Source organism: Bufo gargarizans, chromosome 7 (assembly GCF_014858855.1).
Source record: "Bufo gargarizans isolate SCDJY-AF-19 chromosome 7, ASM1485885v1, whole genome shotgun sequence".
Taxonomy (NCBI): Eukaryota; Metazoa; Chordata; class Amphibia; order Anura; family Bufonidae; genus Bufo; species Bufo gargarizans.
In genome coordinates, this window is record NC_058086.1 from 11701820 (window position 1) to 11721268 (window position 19449).

Consider the following 19449-nt stretch of genomic DNA (forward strand, 5'->3'; position numbering starts at 1 on the left):
TGCACCGCAGGTCAATTTTTGCTGCAAAAGAAAATACGTTTGTGTTCATGAGCCCTTACATCTCTGCTTTTTCTACCTTCTGTGAACCGCATCGGTACAGGAGGGAGGAGGTATCAGTGATTGCTGGCATTGTGTGCATGGAGAGAGAGCTGTCAGTCACTGATAACCTCCCTCCTGTACCGATAGCACTTCACAGGGCTGCAGATACAGTCCTGATCAAAAGTTTAAGACCGCTTGAAAAATGGCAAAAAATCCTATTTAGCATGGCTGGATCTTAACAAGGTTCCAAGTAGAGCTTCAACATGCAACAAGAAGAAATGGGAGTGAGACAAAACATTTTTTGAGCATTCAATTCAATTTAATTTAATGAAAACAACGAATAAAGTGAAACAGGCTAGTTTTCAGCTGATCAAAAGTTGAGGACCACACCTCCCCAAAAAAAACTTCCAAAGATGAACTCAGTAATGAGTAGCTCCGCCGTTATTGTTTCACATCAAAAATTTGTTTTGGCATGCTTGATGCAAGCGTTTCCATGAGGTGAGTGGGAACATTTCTCCAAGTGGTGAAGACGGCCGCACGAAGGCCATCTGCTGCCTGTAACTGTTGTCCATTTTTGTAAACTTCCCTTACCATCCATCCCCAAAGGTTCTCAATTGGATTTAGATCAGGGGAACACGCAGGATGGGCCAAAAGAGTGATGTTATTCTCCTGGAAGTAGTCCTTTGTCCTGCGGGCATTGTGTACTGTAGCGTTGTCCTGTTGAAAAACCCAGTCGTTACCACACAGACGAGGGCCCTCAGTCCTGAGGAATGCTCTCTGCAACATCTGGACATAGCCAGCGGGCGTTTGATGCCCCTCTACTTCCTGAAGCGCTATTGTTCCACTGAAGGAAAAAGCACCCCAGACCATTATGGCGCCCCCTCCACTGTGGTGCGTAGAAAACATCTCAGGTGGGATCTGCTTATCATGCCAGTAACGTTGGAAACCATCAGGACCATTAAGGTTAATTTTTTTCTCATCAGAGAATAAAACTTTCTTCCACCTTTGAATGTCCCATGTTTGGTGCTCTCTTGCAAAGTCCAAACCAGCAGTTCTGTGGCGTTCAAGGAGACGAGGTCTTTGAAGACGTTTTTGAAGCCCTTCAGTCTCAGATGCCATCTGATGGTTATGGGGCTGCAGTCAGCACTAGTAAGGGCCTTCATTTGGGTCCAGGGTCTTAAGGGACAGCCAATTAGATCCTCCGGCTCAGTGCTGATGACATTTTTTTGGGTCTTCCACTTGACTTCTTTGTTCCATAACCCTCAGGATCATTTAAGAAATTCCAAATGACTGTCTTACTGCGTCCCACCTCAGCAGCGATGGCGCGCTGTGAGAGACCCTGCTTATGCAGTTCAACAACCCGACCACGTTCAAAAAGGGAGAGTTTTTTTGCCTTTGCCATCACAACGTGTGACTACCTGACAGAAACGGACAATAAATCCACATCTTTGGTCAGATTTGGCCTTTTAAAGGCATGTGATCCTAAAATTTTGATCAGCTGAAAAATGTCCCGTTTCAGTTTATTCGCTGTTTTCATTAAATCATTAAATTGAATGCTCAACAAAAAAAATTGTCTCTCTCATTTCTTCTTGTTGCATGTTAAAGCTCTACTTGGAACCTTGTTAAGATCCAAAAATGTGAAATATATATATATATATATATATATATATTAATCTGCTCAGCTCCTCCTGTTCTATTACATGGTGCTGTCAGATTGCACTGCATTTTTTGATGACAGATCCTCTTTAAAAAGAATCAGATTACATGCTCTCTATAGAAGTCACTTTAGCTACTGATTTTCTGGTTTTTAAAAGACGCACATTGTTGTGCAAACAGCATTTTGGGCAAAAAAAAATAATTTGCACCTTTTTGCCTTTGTCTACTTCTCTTGACAAAGTAGGTGGACCTCAGCAGAGGAGGCTTGGCCACCACGGCCCAACACATTTACTATAATTTTCGCTAGAAAATTGACTTAATTTTCGGACGCACTGGCTGCACTGATGAGACAAATTTATTAAGAGTTTACACCGATATAGATATATATCATGTATGGAACCATAACATCAACTCCTATGTATACAATAGACTCCACACAGAATCATAAGCAAAAAACTTTATTAACCCCTTCACGACCGCAATCTGTATATATACGTGATAGCTGCACATACCCCGTGCAGCTACCACGTATATAAACGTTCTGGCAGCTCTTTAATCCAAGCGCTGCAAAGCGCTTGGATTAAAGCCTCTGCCCCTGCCCTGTATGCTGTCACGGACAGCATACAGTGCGGTAATGCCGGCAAGGGACCAATCAGAGTGGCCCCTTGCCGGCAATCGATCCGATTGGTTAGTCTGTGCAGACTAACCAATCGGATCGCGGCAGTGAAAAAATGCCGGTTTCAGGCTCTGATCTGCGCTCTGCAGATCAGAGCCTGAAATCAGTGTCCTCGTGCCCCCCCCCCCCCCCCCCCATCCGTGCAGCCCCCCCCACCCCACCCCGATCTGTGCAGGCGCCTCCCGATCTGTGCAGCATCTCCATTCCATGTCCACAGTGCCCCATCTTGTGTCCCATCAGTGCCCCCTCCTGCTGGCCGTGATAGTTTCCAGCCCCCCCCCCCCCCTTCCAGCGCTGCCCGGCTCCATTCCTGAACCGCCGCCGCCGCCATCAATGCTGACACTCTGCTCTATGCTGACACTCTGCTGTAACCCCAGAGATGCCGCGGCAGCGGCATCTATGGGGTTAATCGAGGGAGGGGGCTCCCTCTCTTCACCATCGGGGCTGCTGCGCTGCGATGGCAGCCCCGATGGTTGCCCTGGCAACCGGACGCTTTCCAAAACGTCCGCTGTTGCCACCTACAGGGCATCTGAATGTATTACACTTTGCAATGCAAGAGCATTGCAAAGTATAGTACAGCCATCAGCCCCACTGGATCTTCATGATCCAAGAGGGACTTGATAAAAAAAAATTGAAATGTGAAAAAAAATAAAAGTAAAAAATAAATAAATAAAAATGTAAAATAAAAAAAATGCCTTTTTTTTCCTAAAAAAAATAAAAATAAAAAAACGACACATATTAGGTATCACCGCGTCCGTAACGACAGTCTCTATAAAGATATCACATGATAGACCCCGTCCGATAAACACCATAAAAAAATAAAAATAAAAACTGTGTAAAAAAAAGCCATTTTCTCGCCCATTTTCCTTGGGGGACACAGACCTTGGGTATAGCTCAGCTCCCTAGGAGGCGTGACACTAAGTAAAACTGTTAAGCCCCTCCTCCATCAGCTATACCCTCAGCCTGGAGATAGAGGCTACCAGTTTTAGCTTAGTGTCCAAGGAGGCAAGACACTCCCTGCTACTGCAGGGCTGTTTTCTCCTTGTTGTAATTTTATTTTATTTTTGTGTTTTCCTAGAGATACCAGAGACGCATTGGGCCTCTCTGCTCTCCCGGGGTGAGCTGCGCCAGTGCCAACTTATCTGCACTGCTGCCTCCCCCACAGAAGCAATAGGAGGATCTGGGCAGCAATGGCTCCCCTACATCCCGCCAGCTAGGGGGTCGCCCGCACGCAAAGCCCCTCTCCCAGCTTCCTGCCACTGCGGTGCCAGTAGCTGAAGGGGCGACCCTGCTGGAAGGAACTGAGGGTGAAGACAGGTGAGATGGCTTTTCCAGCCCATACCCGTCCCTATCGGCAAGCATGTACCCCTCTGGGTAAGGGGGGCACCCGTGGTCGCTCATTCTGAGCGCTCCAGCAGACCCTCCCCAGCTCCCCTCCGTGTATCTCACGCTGTTTTCCCCCATTTTCAGGCTACTCTTCAAGACGGCTGATCTCTCCCTCTCTCCCTCCCGCCGCCGCCCGCTCCGTTCCGAACGGGGGGCGGGGCTTATGCCCGACATGACCATACCGGCATCGGCGGGGCAGGGGACGATGGTGGCAGAAGGTCACCCACCTGGGAATAATCGCCGCACTCTTGGGGCCTGCGGGCCCTTTATTTCATGGCATCCTGCTTCTTCTTAGCCCTGCGAGTTTTTTCGGCAGCAGGGGGCGTGGCTTACGCGCGCGCGCGCCATTTTGGGGGCGGAGTTAGGTTCTCCTTCACAGGAGACATTTCAAGCGCTGGAGGGGGCGGAGCTTGTTCCCCGCGCTTCTGCTGAATTCTTCCCGCGTTTCCTCACTCCTAGACAGGAAGCTGGGACACGTGGGGGACTCTGAGCACCTGGTGTATCGCTCGGCTTCTGTGGGCGCTATCTGCAGGCTCTCTGCTGTTTGCTGCTCCCTGCTGCTGCTGCTGCTGCAGCTGCTGCTGATCCTCTCTACTCCTGACGTTCTTCTGAGGCACTGGTAGGACAGTTAACCCTCTCCTAACCCTCCTGGTCATAGTTGCTATATCCCTTGTGGTCTCTGTATTGGTACGACCACTTTTTCAGCATGTCAGATCCCACGGGTGCCCCCAAACCCTGGTACCATGCCTGTACCGCCTGTAAGGAACTTTTTTCGTGTGGGCAATCTGAGCCGCATTGCCTTGCATGTCAGGCCCCGGTGCAGGGCCCGCTCTCCGCTGCGCCCCCCGGTGCCTCTGAACCCCCTGACTGGGCTAGGTCTCTGTCTCAGGCGGTGGAAAGCCTTACACACGTAGTGGGCCGTCTCGTGGATAGACCGCCTCTCCCGCAGGCTGCCACAATCCCTGTCGCACCCGCTGGGACTACCGTTTCTGCCGCCCCCACTGATTCCCTGCCTCCCAGCGAATCTTCCAGGGCCCGGCATATTCAGAAACGTTCAAGGGTTGAGCGCACATCTTCTCCAGATGCTTCGCTCTCTCCGCCATGCGTGCGAGCTCAGTCAAGTCTATCCTCTCAAAGGGATACGCTTTCTGAGGGAGAACTGGCGGATTCGGACGTGGACATGGACTCAGAGCTTCCGTCCAAATTGGCGTCCGCGGTGGGGCATCTTATCACTAGCATCCGTGATACCTTTCACATACACGATGACCCCCCCAACTCTGAACAGGCCGGCGTGTCCTTTCTTCGCCCCAGACAGACCTCCAAGGTCTTTCCCATCCACGCAGATTTTTCTTCTGTGGTGTCCAAGGCTTGGACCCGGCCTAACGTCCGCTTTGTTACACCCAAAAAGCTGGACATTTGTTATCCCTTTCCAGCGGATTCTGTGACCACGTGGACGTCCCCGCCTAAGGTTGATCCTCCCGTGGCTCGCCTGTCCAAAAGCACTACTATTCCTGTACAAGACGGATCTTCCCTCCAGTCTGCTGAGGACCGTCGTACGGAATCCCTCTCCAAGGCCATATTTACTGCCTCTGGTTCGGCCCTTAGACCGGTCTTTGCCTCCGCCTGGGCTGGTAAAGCGGTCTCTGAATGGGGTTTGCAACTGGAACGGGAGTTAGGGTCGGACGTCCCTCTACAGGACCTCCGTTCCTTAGCCCAACTAATTGTCCAGGCCGGAAAATTTGTCTGTGAGGCCTCTCTTGATGCGGGTGCCCTCATTGCCCGTTCCTCTGCCCTGGCAGTTTCTGTCAGGAGGGAACTCTGGCTGAAGGTTTGGGCGGCGGACGCCGCTTCCAAACGCTCTTTGGCTGGCCTACCATTCTCGGGTTCCCGCTTGTTCGGAACCCGTCTGGACGAACTTATATCTGAGGCCACGGGTGGGAAGAGTACTCTCCTCCCCCAGTCCAGGCCGAGGGGCGCCCCCCGCGGTCGCGCTGGTTCGTCCCGTTTTCGGTCCTTTCGCAAGCCCACCGGGTCTAGACCCGCGGCCGGTTCTTCTTCCTCTGGCCCAGCCCAGGATAGACGCAAGAAGCCGTTTTTTCGGACGCAATCTACCTGGCGCAAGCCCCAGCCCACACGGGCTCCCTCAGGCCAGCAGCCCTCTGCCTGAAGGTGCGCCCCCACCCACCCGGGTGGGGGGCCGCCTTCTACTGTTCAGGAACGTATGGCGGGCCCACATCTCAGACGCATGGGCGCTCGAGATTGTATCTTGCGGATACAAGATCGAATTTGCGTCCATTCCGCCAGACCGTTTCTTCCGGTCCCGTCCTCCGCGGGATCCCGTACGAGCGGCCGCCTTCTTCACGGCCATTCGCTCTCTAATGGACAAGGGTGTCGTCGCCCCCGTGCCTCCGACGGAAAGGTTCAGGGGGTTCTACTCGAACCTCTTTGTGGTTCCCAAGAAGGAAGGCTCAGTGCGACCGATCTTGGACCTAAAGCGCCTGAACCGTTTTCTCCGACTGCAGAGATTCCGGATGGAGTCTCTCAGGTCCGCAGTGGCCTCCCTGGAAAGAGGGGATTTCATGGCCTCAATCGACGTTCAGGATGCATATCTCCACGTTCCGGTTGCTCCATGTCATCACCGCTTCCTGCGCTTCGCGGTGGGGGACGATCACTTCCAATTCGTCGCCCTTCCCTTTGGTCTGGCGACGGCTCCTCGAGTATTCACCAAGGTCCTGGCCCCTGTCTTGGCCCTTCTGCGTTCAAGAAGTGTTTTTCTTCTCCCTTACTTGGACGACATCTTGGTCAAGGCACCCTCCTTCTCTCAGGCATCCGGCAGTGTGGGACTCACTCTGGAGACCCTGACGCGGTTCGGTTGGATCATCAACCACCCCAAGTCTTCTCTTACCCCCTCCAGACGGCTGATCTTCCTGGGGATGCTCCTGGATACGGAGTTGGCGGAGGTCCGCCTCCCGTCGGACAAGCGTCTGGCCCTTTGCGGGTCTGTTCGCAGTCTCCTCCGTCATCACCGCCCTTCCCTCAGAACCAGCATGCGGTTGTTGGGGAAGATGGTTGCCTGTTTCGAAGCGGTGCCGTTTGCACAATTCCGATCCCGCACCTTTCAGAGGGCAATTCTGTCGGCCTGGGACAAATCACCGAGGAGTCTGGACAGGACCTTTCTTCTGCCTCCCCTGGCTCGGGCTTCCCTCAGCTGGTGGTTGCATATCCCCCTACGGGGGAGGTCCTTCCTCCCACTGAACTGGCTGGTGATTACCACCGATGCCAGCTTACGGGGGTGGGGGGGGGTTTTCCCTCCCCGGTCCGTCCAGGGCGTTTGGTCTCTATCGGAGTCCAGACTTCCAATCAATATTCTGGAACTGAGGGCGATTCTTCTGTCCCTCAGACACTGGACCCATCTACTGAGGGGCCACCCTGTTCGGATCCAATCGGACAATGCCACGGCTGTGGCATACATAAACCATCAGGGAGGCACTCGCAGCGCTGCAGCGATGCAAGAGGTGACCCTCATTCTCCTCTGGGCGGAGGCGCATGTGCCGGCCTTATCCGCGATTTACATCCCGGGGGTGGACAACTGGGCGGCGGATTTCCTGAGCCGGTCCACCATCGACCCGGGAGAATGGTCCCTGCACCCAGAGGTGTTCGAAGCCCCTTGTCTTCGCTGGGGTCGCCCCGACGTGGACCTCATGGCTTCCAAATTCAACCACAAGGTCCCCCGATACCTGGCCAGGGCACGGGACCCGAAGGCGTACGGCGCCGACGCGCTCGTTCTTCCGTGGCGCGAATTCTCCCTTCTGTACGTCTTTCCTCCTTTCCCCCTCCTGCCACGGGTTCTTCGGAGGATCGCGGCAGAGGGCGTTCCCGCGATTCTGATCGCCCCGGATTGGCCCCGCCGGTCTTGGTACGCCGACCTAATGTTGCTGTTGGCAGACGCACCGTGGCCACTGCCCTCCAGGGAAGACCTTCTCTCTCAGGGACCGATCTTCCACGAGCATTTAGGCTCGCTACGTTTGACGGCGTGGCTATTGAGACCGCCGTCTTAACGCGACGGGGTTTCTCCGCGGACGTAGTCCGCACCATGATCCGTGCTCGTAAGCCCGTGTCCTCTAGGATCTACTATCGGGTTTGGAGGTCCTATCTGGGGTTCTGTGAGTCCCGGAGCATCCCACCTCTCCGGTTTTCTCTTCCCACGATCCTGTCCTTCCTCCAGTCGGGTCTGGACCTGGGGCTGAGCCTCAGTTCTCTGAAGGGACAGATTTCGGCGCTGTCTATTCTTCTCCAGCGTCCCCTGGCCCCTCTGGGGCCAATTAAGACCTTCTTACAAGGGGTGGCTCACTCTGTTCCGCCGTACCGCCCTCCAGTTCCATCCTGGGACCTGAATGTGGTGCTCTCGGCGCTCCAATCAGCCCCCTTCGAGCCTTTACGGGAGGTCTCCCTTCGCCTTCTGTCCTGCAAGGTCATTTTTCTTGTGGCCATCACATCTCTCCGACGGGTGTCGGAGTTGGCGGCTCTTTCTTGCTCCGAACCTTTCCTGATCTTCCACCAGGATAAGGTTGTGCTTCGGCCTGTCCCGTCCTTCCTGCCAAAGGTGGTCTCCGCCTTTCACATCAATGAGGACATCGTCCTTCCGTCGCTCTGTCCCTCTCCTTCCCACCCCAGAGAACGGGAACTGCACCGTCTGGATGTGGTCAGGGCGTTGAAGATTTATCTGGAGGTCACCGGATCCTTTCGGCGCACGGACTCCCTGTTTGTGGTTCCGGAGGGTTCGCGCAAGGGTTTGGCGGTCTCCAAGGTGGCTATTGCCCGTTTCATTAAACTGGCGGTGTCTGAGGCTTATCGAGCCAAGGGTAGAGCTCCGCCTTTCAGCGTCACTGCTCATTCCACCAGAGCAGTCGGAGCTTCCTGGGCGCAGAGGCATCGGGCCTCGGCTGAACAGTTGTGCAAAGCAGCCACTTGGTCCTCTCTGCACACTTTCACAAGGTTCTATAGAGTGCATACGCATGCATCAGCGGATGCTGCTTTGGGCCGCCTGGTTTTGCAGGCAGCGGTTTCCTGATGCTCCGGTGGTGGTCCGCCTTGGGTTTGTGGTCCCTCCCTTCTTGGACTGCTCTTGAACGTCCCAAGGTCTGTGTCCCCCAAGGAAAATGGGCGAGAAAAGGAGATTTTTGTATAACTTACCAGTTAAATCTCTTTCTCGCTCTTCCTTGGGGGACACAGCACCCACCCTTCTGTGTTTTGTTACAGGGTTATGGTCTGGCGCCCCGTTGGGTTGCTGGCTGGTTGTTTCCGTTATTGGTTGTTATCCTTTCACTACTTGGACACGCAACTGGTAGCCTCTATCTCCAGGCTGAGGGTATAGCTGATGGAGGAGGGGCTTAACAGTTTTACTTAGTGTCACGCCTCCTAGGGAGCTGAGCTATACCCAAGGTCTGTGTCCCCCAAGGAAGAGCGAGAAAGAGATTTAACTGGTAAGTTATACAAAAATCTCCTTTTTGTCACCTTACGTCACAAAAAGTGCAACAGCAAGCGATCAAAAAGGCGTATGACCCCCAAAATAGTACCAATCAAACCGTCACCTCGTCCTGCAAAAAATGATACCCTATTTAAGACAATCGCCCCAAAAATAAAAGCTATGATTCTCAGACTATAGAGACACTAAAACATCATTTTTTTGGTTTCAGAAATGCTATTATTGTGTAAAACTAAAATAAATAAGAGAAAGTATACATATTAGGTATTGCCACGTCCGTAACGATCTTATCTATAAAACTATCACATGACCTAACTCTTCAGATGAACGCTGTAAAAATAAATAAATGAAAACTGTTCCAAAACAGCCAATTTTTGCGTCACCTTGCCCCATAAAGTGTAATAATGAATGATCAAAAAATCCTATGTACCCAAAAATGGTACCAATATAAACCAACACTTTCTGCAAAAAACGAGCCCCTGCACAAGACGATCGGCAGAAAAATAAAAAACATATGGCGTTCAGAAAACCAATCCAGCACAATCTGCCTTCCAAAAACCGTATGGCATTCCTTTCCTTCTGCGCCCTGCCGTGCGCCCGTACAGCAGTTTACGACCACATGTGGGGTGTTTATGTAAACCGCAGAATCAGGGTAATGAATATTGAGTTTTGTTTGGCTGTTAACCCTCAATGTGTTAAAGAATTTTTTTTTTATAAAATGGAAAATCTGCCAAAAATGTAAAATTTAGAAATTTCATCTCCATTTTCCTTTAATTCTTGTGGAACACCTAAAGGGTTAACAAAGTTTGTAAAATCAGTTTTGAGTAACTTGAGGGGTGTAGTTTCTACAATGGGGTCATTTATGGGGGTTTCCACTATGTAAGCCCCACAAAGTGACTTCATACCTGAACTGGTCCTTAAAAAGTGGGTTTTGGAAATTTTCTTTAAAATTGTAAGAATTGCTTCTAAACTTCTAAGCCTTCTAACGTCCTAAAAAAATAAAATGACATTTCCAAAATGATGCCAACATAAAGTAGACATATGGGGAATGTTAAGTAATAGATATTTTATTAGGTATGACTTTCTGTTTTAGAAGCAGAGAAATTTAAATTTGGAAAATTGTGAATTTTTCCACATTTTTGGTAAATTTGGGATTTTTTCATAAATAAAGGTGAAATATATTGACTCAAATATATGACTGTCATAAAGTACAATGTGTCACGAGAAAACAATCTCAGAATGGCGTGGATAAGTAAAAGTGTTCCAAAGCTATTACCACATAAAGTGACGCATGTCAGATTTGTAAATTTTGACCTGGACATTGGGGCATCAATGACCCTTGGTCATGAAAGGGTTAATAATCCAACATCAGGATAATAACCATCTGACATAAATGATAAAACATGTACTAGAGAAGTGCAAGAATGTGACGGAAAGGGTCCCTCCAACCACAGGAATGGATGTGAATCAATAATCCAGCTCAACAGACCCGGTGGTGTATATTACCACCAGTCCAAAATATGGAAAGTAATAGAGGCCAACCGGCGTCCTCAAACTACACGTCACTGAGGACATCTACAGTGGATCCACAATGGGAACTGCAGAGTCAAACAGATGTGGCTGAGAACTATAGTATATATAGATAGTACATACCCAGGTTGGAGGGAACAGCCCAACATCCGTTTCGCAGTCGCGCGTTGTCAAGGGCACATCCTGATGGATTATTAATAAAGTTTTTTGCTTATGATTCTGTGTGGTGTCTATTGTGTGTGTGTGTGTATGTGTATGTGTGTGTATATATATATATATATATATATATATATATATATATATATATATATATATATATATATATATATATATATATATATCTCTCATGAGTTGAAATTTATTAAGAGGTTGCGCCTTATAATAAACTAGCCGGTGGGTTTTTACTAAGACTGGCACGTGAAGGAGCCCCCTGCGGCTTCTTATATTCATCTTTGCTATTGATTTATCCAAAGTTTGTTGAAAGGTTAGTGACCATTTAATAAATCTGCTGGTCTGACGGTAGCCCGTCCTGGGTTATCGCTTCCCTCCTTTTACAGATTAAAAAAAAAAAAAAGTCGTACATTTTTGAGTTAGTATGACGTGTCATATTTGTGCTGCTACAATGTGCACTTTTTACTGCAGAAACTCCCATTGTAAGTCTTTAGTGGAGATCTGACAGGTCGCCCACTGTACATCCTGCAGTCCTTTATTTTATAACCGTAATTTTGTTCTAATTTCCTTGGTTTCAGGTAACCCTATAAAGACATTTGCCTACGTGAACATTCATATATCAGATGCAGACTTCAAAAAATGTGAGCTTCTCTAACAACAGTTATGAACTTCTGTATGAAGCCTGTGTGTGGGTAGCCAAAGTGTCATTTATTCCGTAAGCCTGTTAGACCGCATTTGTTTTACAGGTCTCTCTGTACTGAATAAGACAAAATGGAAAGGGGGAGTATTGCAGATAGAGATGGCCAAGGAAAGCTTCCTGCATAAGTAAGTCGCCACCATTTATTCACTTCCAGTTCTGGTAAAACACAGCAGAGATGTGAAAATCCATCTATTGTAGTGCAGCAAACAAACTACTGTGTTGACTTTCGAATCCGTACGCAGACTTTGGGGGTCATTTATTAAGACCAGCATTTTAGACGCCGGTCTTAATAACCCCTGTATCTGGTGCCGGCCTCTACATAACTTTGGTGCATCAAGCGCCAGTCTAAATGTAAGCCAGCCTCCTAGCTGGCTTACACTTAGACTGTTTTCTATGCCTAAAGCCTGCCGTGACCTGGCGCAACTAACCATTGCGTAGCAATCAGAAATACGCCTAATATAGGTGTTTTTCTGGATAATGAATGAGCCTTTCTGGACCTCCGCCTTACATATACTGTGGAAGTCCAGTCTTCCGCCAGGTTTCTGCTTGTTTAAACAGCAGGCGCCCGGGACTAATGTCTGCAATCAGCAATAGCACCCATCAGACGTTTAACCCCTCAGATACCATGGTCAATTGTAACCACACATCTGAGGCGGGGGCGCTCATGAACGGCTCTCCCGCACAGCAGTTGGGGGAGCTGTTGGTCTCTCTAAAACAACCAAGGCTTTTACAGCTGTAGTTCCTATGGAGCCCTGCAGGTGGCATGGCTCTATAAGAGCATAACCATTCTGCAATGTATTGGAGAAGCAATCTAATAAATTGCTTGTTATAGCTATCTAGTTCAAAAAAACATATATATTTTCATTTTTTTTTTTATTTATTTTTTTTTTTCCCCCCAATTGCACTCCATTTTGAATTTTCCTTCCAGCTTCCCACTACATCGTATACAATAATAACCGGTGCCATCAGAAAGTACAACTTGTCCCGCACACAGCGTGCCATGATCCGGTTATGTGAACGACAGTTAGCTGTTTGATATGGCCACATCACTGCAGCCAGTGATGTCACTGTCATTGGTCACATGGCCTAGGTGCAGTTCAGTCCTATTCATGTGAATGGGCTGCAATACAAAGCATAGCCACTATGCATTGTATGGCGCTGATCGGCAAGGGTGCTGGGAGTCAGACTTCCACCATCTGTTATTGATGACCTGTCCTGAGGACAGACAGGTGCTGCACTGTTTCTGAAAGAAGGCAGGCATGTTTTTTAAATCCTGGACAACCCCCTTTACCGATTTCTTAATGTACAATGCATTCTGGTAGACACACACATCTGGCCTTTGGAAGCGCTCCGATTACCAGTCAGTGGGGGTGTCCAGGTGTACTGTATGTATACGAAGGTTTCATTTTTTTTTTTTTTTTTTTTTTTTTTTTTTTTTTTTATAAATGGTTTTACCCAGTACATTTTGGCATCAGTATTTTCTGTTCTCTGCAGGCTGGAACAAGAGCGACAAGCAGTCAAAGATCAGAAAAAAACTAAAGCGCAAAAGCAGACAGACGGCGACCTTCTACAGTCTCTCGAAAAAGCTGGCATCACTGACTTTCAGATGAAAGCAGCCGTGCCGGGCACAGAGATCCCAAATCATAAGGCGGGTAATCTGTGAAGTGCTAATACTCTTATCTCTCCCTCCCCGTTCTTTCTGATATGTTAATACGATGTGTAATGACATTTTGCAGACTTAATTCTATTTATTAGCCCTTAAAGTAAAAAATAAATAAATTTCTTCTCGGGAGCATTTCCAGTAACTATTATTATTATTTTTTATTTTTTTTCACCTTACAATTTGTGCAGATGTGGTCCTAGACGTTACACTTTAGGGCTCTTTCACACTTGCGTTCTTCTGTTCCGGCATAGAGTTCCATCGTCGGGGCTCTATGCCGGAAGAATCCTGATCAGTTTTATCCTAATGCATTCTGAATGGAGAAAAATCAGTTCAGGATGTCTTCAGTTCCGGACCAAAACGTTTTTAGGCCGGAGAAAATACCGCAGCATGCTGCGCTTTTTGCTCCGGACAAAAATCCTGAACACTTGCCGCAAGGCTGGGTCCGGAATTGATGGCCATTGAAAGGCATAATCCGGAATCGGACTTAAGCTAAACGTCGTTTCGGCACATTACCGGATCCGACGGTTAGCTTTTTCTGAATGGTTGCCATGGCTGCCAGGACGCTAAAGTCCTGGCAGCCATGGTAAAGTGTAGCGGGGGAGCAGTATACTTACCTGCCGTGCGGCTCCCGGGGCGCTTCAGAGTGACGTCAGGGCGCCCCACGCGCATGGATGACGTGATCGCATGGCACTCATCCATGCGCATGGGGCGCTCTGACGTCATTCTGGAGTGCCCCGGGAGCCGCACGGACGATAAGTATACTGCTCCCCCGCTCCCCACTACTACTATGGAATACTTTAATAGCGTCCTGGCTGCCATAGTAACACTGAAAGCATTTTGAAGATGGATCCGTCTTCAAATGCTTTCAGTTCACTTGCGTTTTTCCGGATCCGGCGTGTAATTCCGTCAAATGGAGTACACGACGGATCCGGACAACGCAAGTGTGAAAGAGGCCTTAGGCCTAGTTCACACTTCAGTGTTTGGTCAGTGATTTCCATCAGTGATTTGTGAGCCAAAACCAGAAGTGGAGCCTCCACAGACATGAGGTAGACGGGAAAGATCTGCTCCTGTTCTGTGTTTAGAGCTGCACCTGGTTTTGGCTCGGAAATCACTGACTAAACACTGAAGTGTGAACGAGGCCTTAGTTGGATACCTCCCAGACAGCTGGTCACTTAGACAGCAAAGTGGTTTGATAGATCTACTAGTAAAGGGTTTTACTTTTCATTTGTTTGACTGGTAGACGTTGGACGGCAAGCCCAAAAAAACTGCCGATCATAAGAAAAAAACACAACCAGTCTCATGCCCCTTAATTTTCCAGATATTTACCTGACTTTGGACTTCTGTTAGAAATTTCACAAAATGTATCTGAAATTAGTAAAACTATATGAATAGTGCAATTCAAATGAAAGGTGTTGTCCGGAATACATACCATATTTCTCGCTCCATAAGCTGCACCTAGGATTTAAAGGAGGCAAATAAGAAAAAAAATATGTATTTTTCGTCAGACCCCCATCAAACAGTAAAATAAATAAATGAACTTGCCTCTCCAGGTCCAGACCGCACCGACACTCTGCAGATCCAGCGGCTCTTCCTGCGCTCACCTCTTCCTGGTCTTCTCCGCACTACATCCTAACGCTGTCCAGTCAGTGCAGCGGGCGCTAGGAGAAGACCAGGGAGCAGTGAGTACAGCCAGCGCCAGCAGCTCTTCACTCCCTGCGCCTATGCATACAAGTGAGCTCTTCCACAATGGATGCACGGACTAGTATTCGCTTTATAAGACACACTGGCCACCCCATTCTTTTCAGGGAGAAGCTGGGGGTAATGTAGATTGTAATTCTTAATCCTTTTGTTCACACGCATGAAGAACAGATTGCCTCTTCGCAGAAAAACTGAACGCAGTTGCAGACGAAACTGATTCCACTTGCCTGCAAAACCATCAGTTTTTCCCTGAATGGGTCCTGACACAATCCATATCACTCGTGTGAAAGAGGCCTAATAAAGATGAAACGGATAGATGATTAGGTGCAAAAAGCGGTTCTGCATTAAAATGTATTTCTTGTCCTTTTAGAACTGGGTGGTGAGCAAATATGGAAGAGTCCTGCCTGTGCTTCACTTAAAGGGGAACACACCAAACAAGATATCCTTTTAATAGCTTAACAATTTGCATTCTGAAACTTAGCTCAGGTAAGTGAATTGCTGTAGACTTCAAGAGCCTGTTTAACCACAGAACCTAAACTAGTCGGACATCTCTAGACACCAATAGGAGAAAATCAAAACCGGATCCAGTAGATAAAGGTATGCCAAATTTATATTTTGTCCTAGCCATATTTACTGTGCAGTACAATGAAATCTGCCATTTACTGGAAGTGGCCATTGTAGGACAGCAAGGGGCTGCCTGTGGAGTTCTTCAGTGGGAATATTGACCGTTCAGGGTATTGTCTGTTGCATTGGTATGAGAGAATGAATGTGCAACAACGTAGGGCTCATCGTGTGCTTGAGTGGGGGCAGTGCAGGAGTGGATTCAAAAGGAACGGGAAATATAAAGGAATGTCTTATACCAGGGACATCAAACTCGCGGCCCTGTAGCTGTTGCAAAACTACAACTCCCAGCATGTCCTAATAGCTATAGGCTGCCTGGGCATGATGGAAGTTGTAGTTTTCGAACAGCTGGAGGGTCTTTATACTTTTCCTTCCAGGCGAATCCAATTCTGGCAATTTTAGCGTAAAAATTTCATAACAAAGCATGAGATCTTTCCAAAAAGCTCTGTGGAAAAACACATTAAAAGGGTATTCCAGGATTATGGCCATTTTTTATTCACTCCTGTAGCATGTGGTACCTGATGAATAAATTGTACTCACCCCCTCCTCACTGCTTTGTTTCAGCGCCCGCAGTCAATTTGGTGATCTTCCGGTCCCCCAACTTACCTTATTCTGGCCTGGGTACAAACAGGGTCACGTGTGCCACTTGACTGTCCTCAGCGGTGATTTGTGACCCAGCAGTGACTAGCTGCTCGGGGAATTGCCACCACTAAGGCCAGTCATTGGCTGCAACAGCACAGGGTACCCCGTCCATACCCTGGCCAGAACAAGACAGGGACCAGAAGATGGCTGAATGAAGCGGCAGGGAACAGGTGTATGTTTAGGTGCACCTAAAAATGGAGATAATCCTGGAAACCCCCTTTAAGAGAAGTAGAACTGTGCAGTTCCATACCACAAATACCGCAGGTAGAGAATGACTAGACTCAGGTCTAATAACATGCATTTAGAGTTGGCTTTGGTTTATACAGTATAATACAATTTGCCTGCATGGCCACTACTGCTTTATTGAATTATGTTTTCATATAGTGTAGTTCACTTTCCTTTACTCAAGTGAACGTTATGAAATACGATCCCTCGAAGTATTGCCACAACATTAAAAAGCTAGACAACCCTTCACTTGAGCCTACACCCGTCTCCCAGCTGACTTGGTACCTCGATGGGGGTGAGGATGATATAAGCAAAAAACGCAGGGGAGAATTTCCAGAATATAAGAGTCCAGTAAAGAAGAGCAAAGTAAATCCTCATCTTAACACAAGTAAGACTGATGTAAAAGGGAGCGGCATCAGAACTCCCCAGACCGGTCTCCAAAAGGCCACAAATGCTTTTCAGTCTCGGCAAAAAAGAGAGCATTTCCAGGACAAGAGCCCTGGTCATAAATCCATTAACAGTATGTTGGATGAGGAGTATGATTCCGAAGAAGAGCTTAGAGCGATTATTGAAAGGGAGAAAATGATGAAGCAAAGTGGAAGCCATATTGAAGACTCCAACCTGGAGGTTGTTGATGATTCCTTTACACCCAGTTACCAAACTCATTGGGCAGAGGCCATGGAACAACACAGGAGATCCAATGCTAGCAGCAAAGATGACAATGGGTATGACTCTGCCGATACAGATGAGATCATCACAGTTGCAAAGACCAGCCAGAATTGCAATAATGGCAAGAAGGAAAAGTTCAGTGCTCTAGCAAAACACAGTAATGTGATCTCCACAGATCTGAGTATCTCAAAAAGCAGTGTGAAATGTGCAGATGAGGAAGATAGTAGGACAGAAGAAGATAGTCATGGTAATGACTCTGACTCACAAGGCAGCAGTGATTCCTATTCAGATGAAGAATATGAGTCCATGATGCAGAACTGCTACCGACTGGATCTGTCCATGGGAGACCTTAAGGCACTTGTTGATGTGGCTGCTGAATCTGATAACTCAGATGAAAATGATTCTGACCAGGAATATGACTCTGAAGATGCAGACATTGGTATTGCTGATGCAAAATGTGTGCAGCATGATACTGCGAGTGATCTAAAGAGATCAGAGCGCAATCAAACCACAAGAAAGAAGCAAATATCTAAAGATCTGGATCCAGGTCACTGTAGTAGTGCGCAAAGCTCAGATGGGAGTATTTCCCATATAGAAGGTGAGGGTGGATCTGTGAAGCAAGGTCTCCGTCAGGTTGATCTCAAGTTCAGAAATGTAAAGTCCTTAGAAATACCTGATTCTAAATCGTCTTCAGATGACGATGATCAAACACAGAAAAAGCCAAAAAGCAGCGATGATGATACAGCAGCTATTCGGAATTTAAAGAGAAAGAAATGTATAGAGCCAGAGGACATTGTGGCTTCTATTTTGGAAGATGATGATGATAGCTCAAATGAGCGATCAAAAAGGAAAAAGAAAAACCCTCCACCCAAACCTCCAGCATTTAAAGGGTTGGGCTCGCTGATGTCATCACTGTCTGTCTCTAAGGAGACAAAAGCACCTAGATCTTCATCTGCTCCACCTAAAACTGGCGTGACTGTCGGCAGTGAGACGAAAGCAAGTCCTACATCTGGTGAAAGTAAGAGAAAGCAGGAAACCAAAGCCAATGGCGAAAGACCTATCAAAAAGACCTCCACTGATATGCACCAGAGAGATGAAACGGATGGTGGTGGTAGTAGTAGTAGTAGCAGTGGCGAGTCTAGCAGTGATACCGACTCAAGTTCTTCCACATTCCCAGTTGCTAAAGCAAATGTCTCCCAGAAGAGTGGATATAAGGAGCAAACCAATTCAAAAGCTAAACAGCTTCAGGATAATCAGAAGCGCCTGGCCGCGATGGAGGAGCGGAGAAAAGAACGGGAGCAGCAGAAACGGGCTATTCAAGGAGCTCTGCTTAAACTGGTGAGAATTCAGCCATAGTTTGTGGTGTTCTGCTTTTCATATTTCAGATATTGTATAAGCAACTTCCCTGTGCTGCAAAAAAAAAATATTTGTGCTGCACATGCAACGTGTGACTGAAGGGCACCTGGCAGCAATACCGGGATCTCAGGGGGCTGTTTTCTGAATGGCTTCTCGTTCATGGTTGGCCTGTGAATATTAAAACGACAAATAGCCAGTCTGTCTCTGCCGTTATCTGAGGCTTAGGGTCCATTCACACGTCCGTGTGTGTTTTGCGGATCCGCAAAACAGGGACATCGGCGATGTGCGTTTCGCATTTTTGCGGACTGAACATCGCAGGCACTTAATAGAAAAAAGCCTAATCTTGTCCACAATTGCGGACAAGAATAGGACATGTTCTATTTTTTACGGAAACGGAAGTGCGGATCCGCAACTCCGGATCCAGGCAGCACAATTCCGTTCTGCAAAATGCCAAACAGAATTGCGGACGTGTGACTGGACCCTTAGACTGTGCTTCCATTTATGAGATGCAGATATGAGTTTTCAATTACAGCTCTCAACAGTGACAAAAAATAAAAAATCTGAGTGGATGAACTTTTCCGCTGATATCCGTTTTCTGTCAGCGTTGGTCACACTTGTTCCTGCTACAAAACTGCACCAATGATGGTCAGAAATGGATTTAAAGCCGCCTTTTTGGCTTTCCAAAATGTTTAGTATATAGCCAGCTTAATGTGGCACTGTACTCTCAGAAAACATTTGCTATATGGTAGGAACATATCAAAAGTTTAGATCAGTGATAGTCAGAGCACTGAGACCCCCCCCCGATCTCTAAAATGAGGGGAGAGAATCACTCGCTAAGCATGCTCTCCCTCCTTGCTGCACGAAACGGGAGTGAGACGGGCTCATAGACTTCCTATTAGGTCTGTCTTGCTTCCTGTCCTGCAATGAGGAGA

General features: G+C 47.9%; 1 protein-coding gene across 2 annotated transcripts in view; it reads left to right on the forward strand.

Annotated features, from left to right (window-relative positions):
* Positions 1 to 19449, forward strand: part of NOL8 (nucleolar protein 8) — a 37490-nt gene that overhangs the window by 3549 nt on the left and 14492 nt on the right. For both annotated transcript variants that reach the window (XM_044301746.1, XM_044301745.1), the window contains exons 3-7: positions 11522 to 11584; positions 11690 to 11768; positions 13138 to 13291; positions 15375 to 15443; positions 16682 to 18499. In XM_044301746.1, coding sequence (XP_044157681.1) covers positions 11522 to 11584; positions 11690 to 11768; positions 13138 to 13291; positions 15375 to 15443; positions 16682 to 18499 — 2183 coding nt within the window. The remainder of the gene's footprint in view (positions 1 to 11521; positions 11585 to 11689; positions 11769 to 13137; positions 13292 to 15374; positions 15444 to 16681; positions 18500 to 19449) is intronic.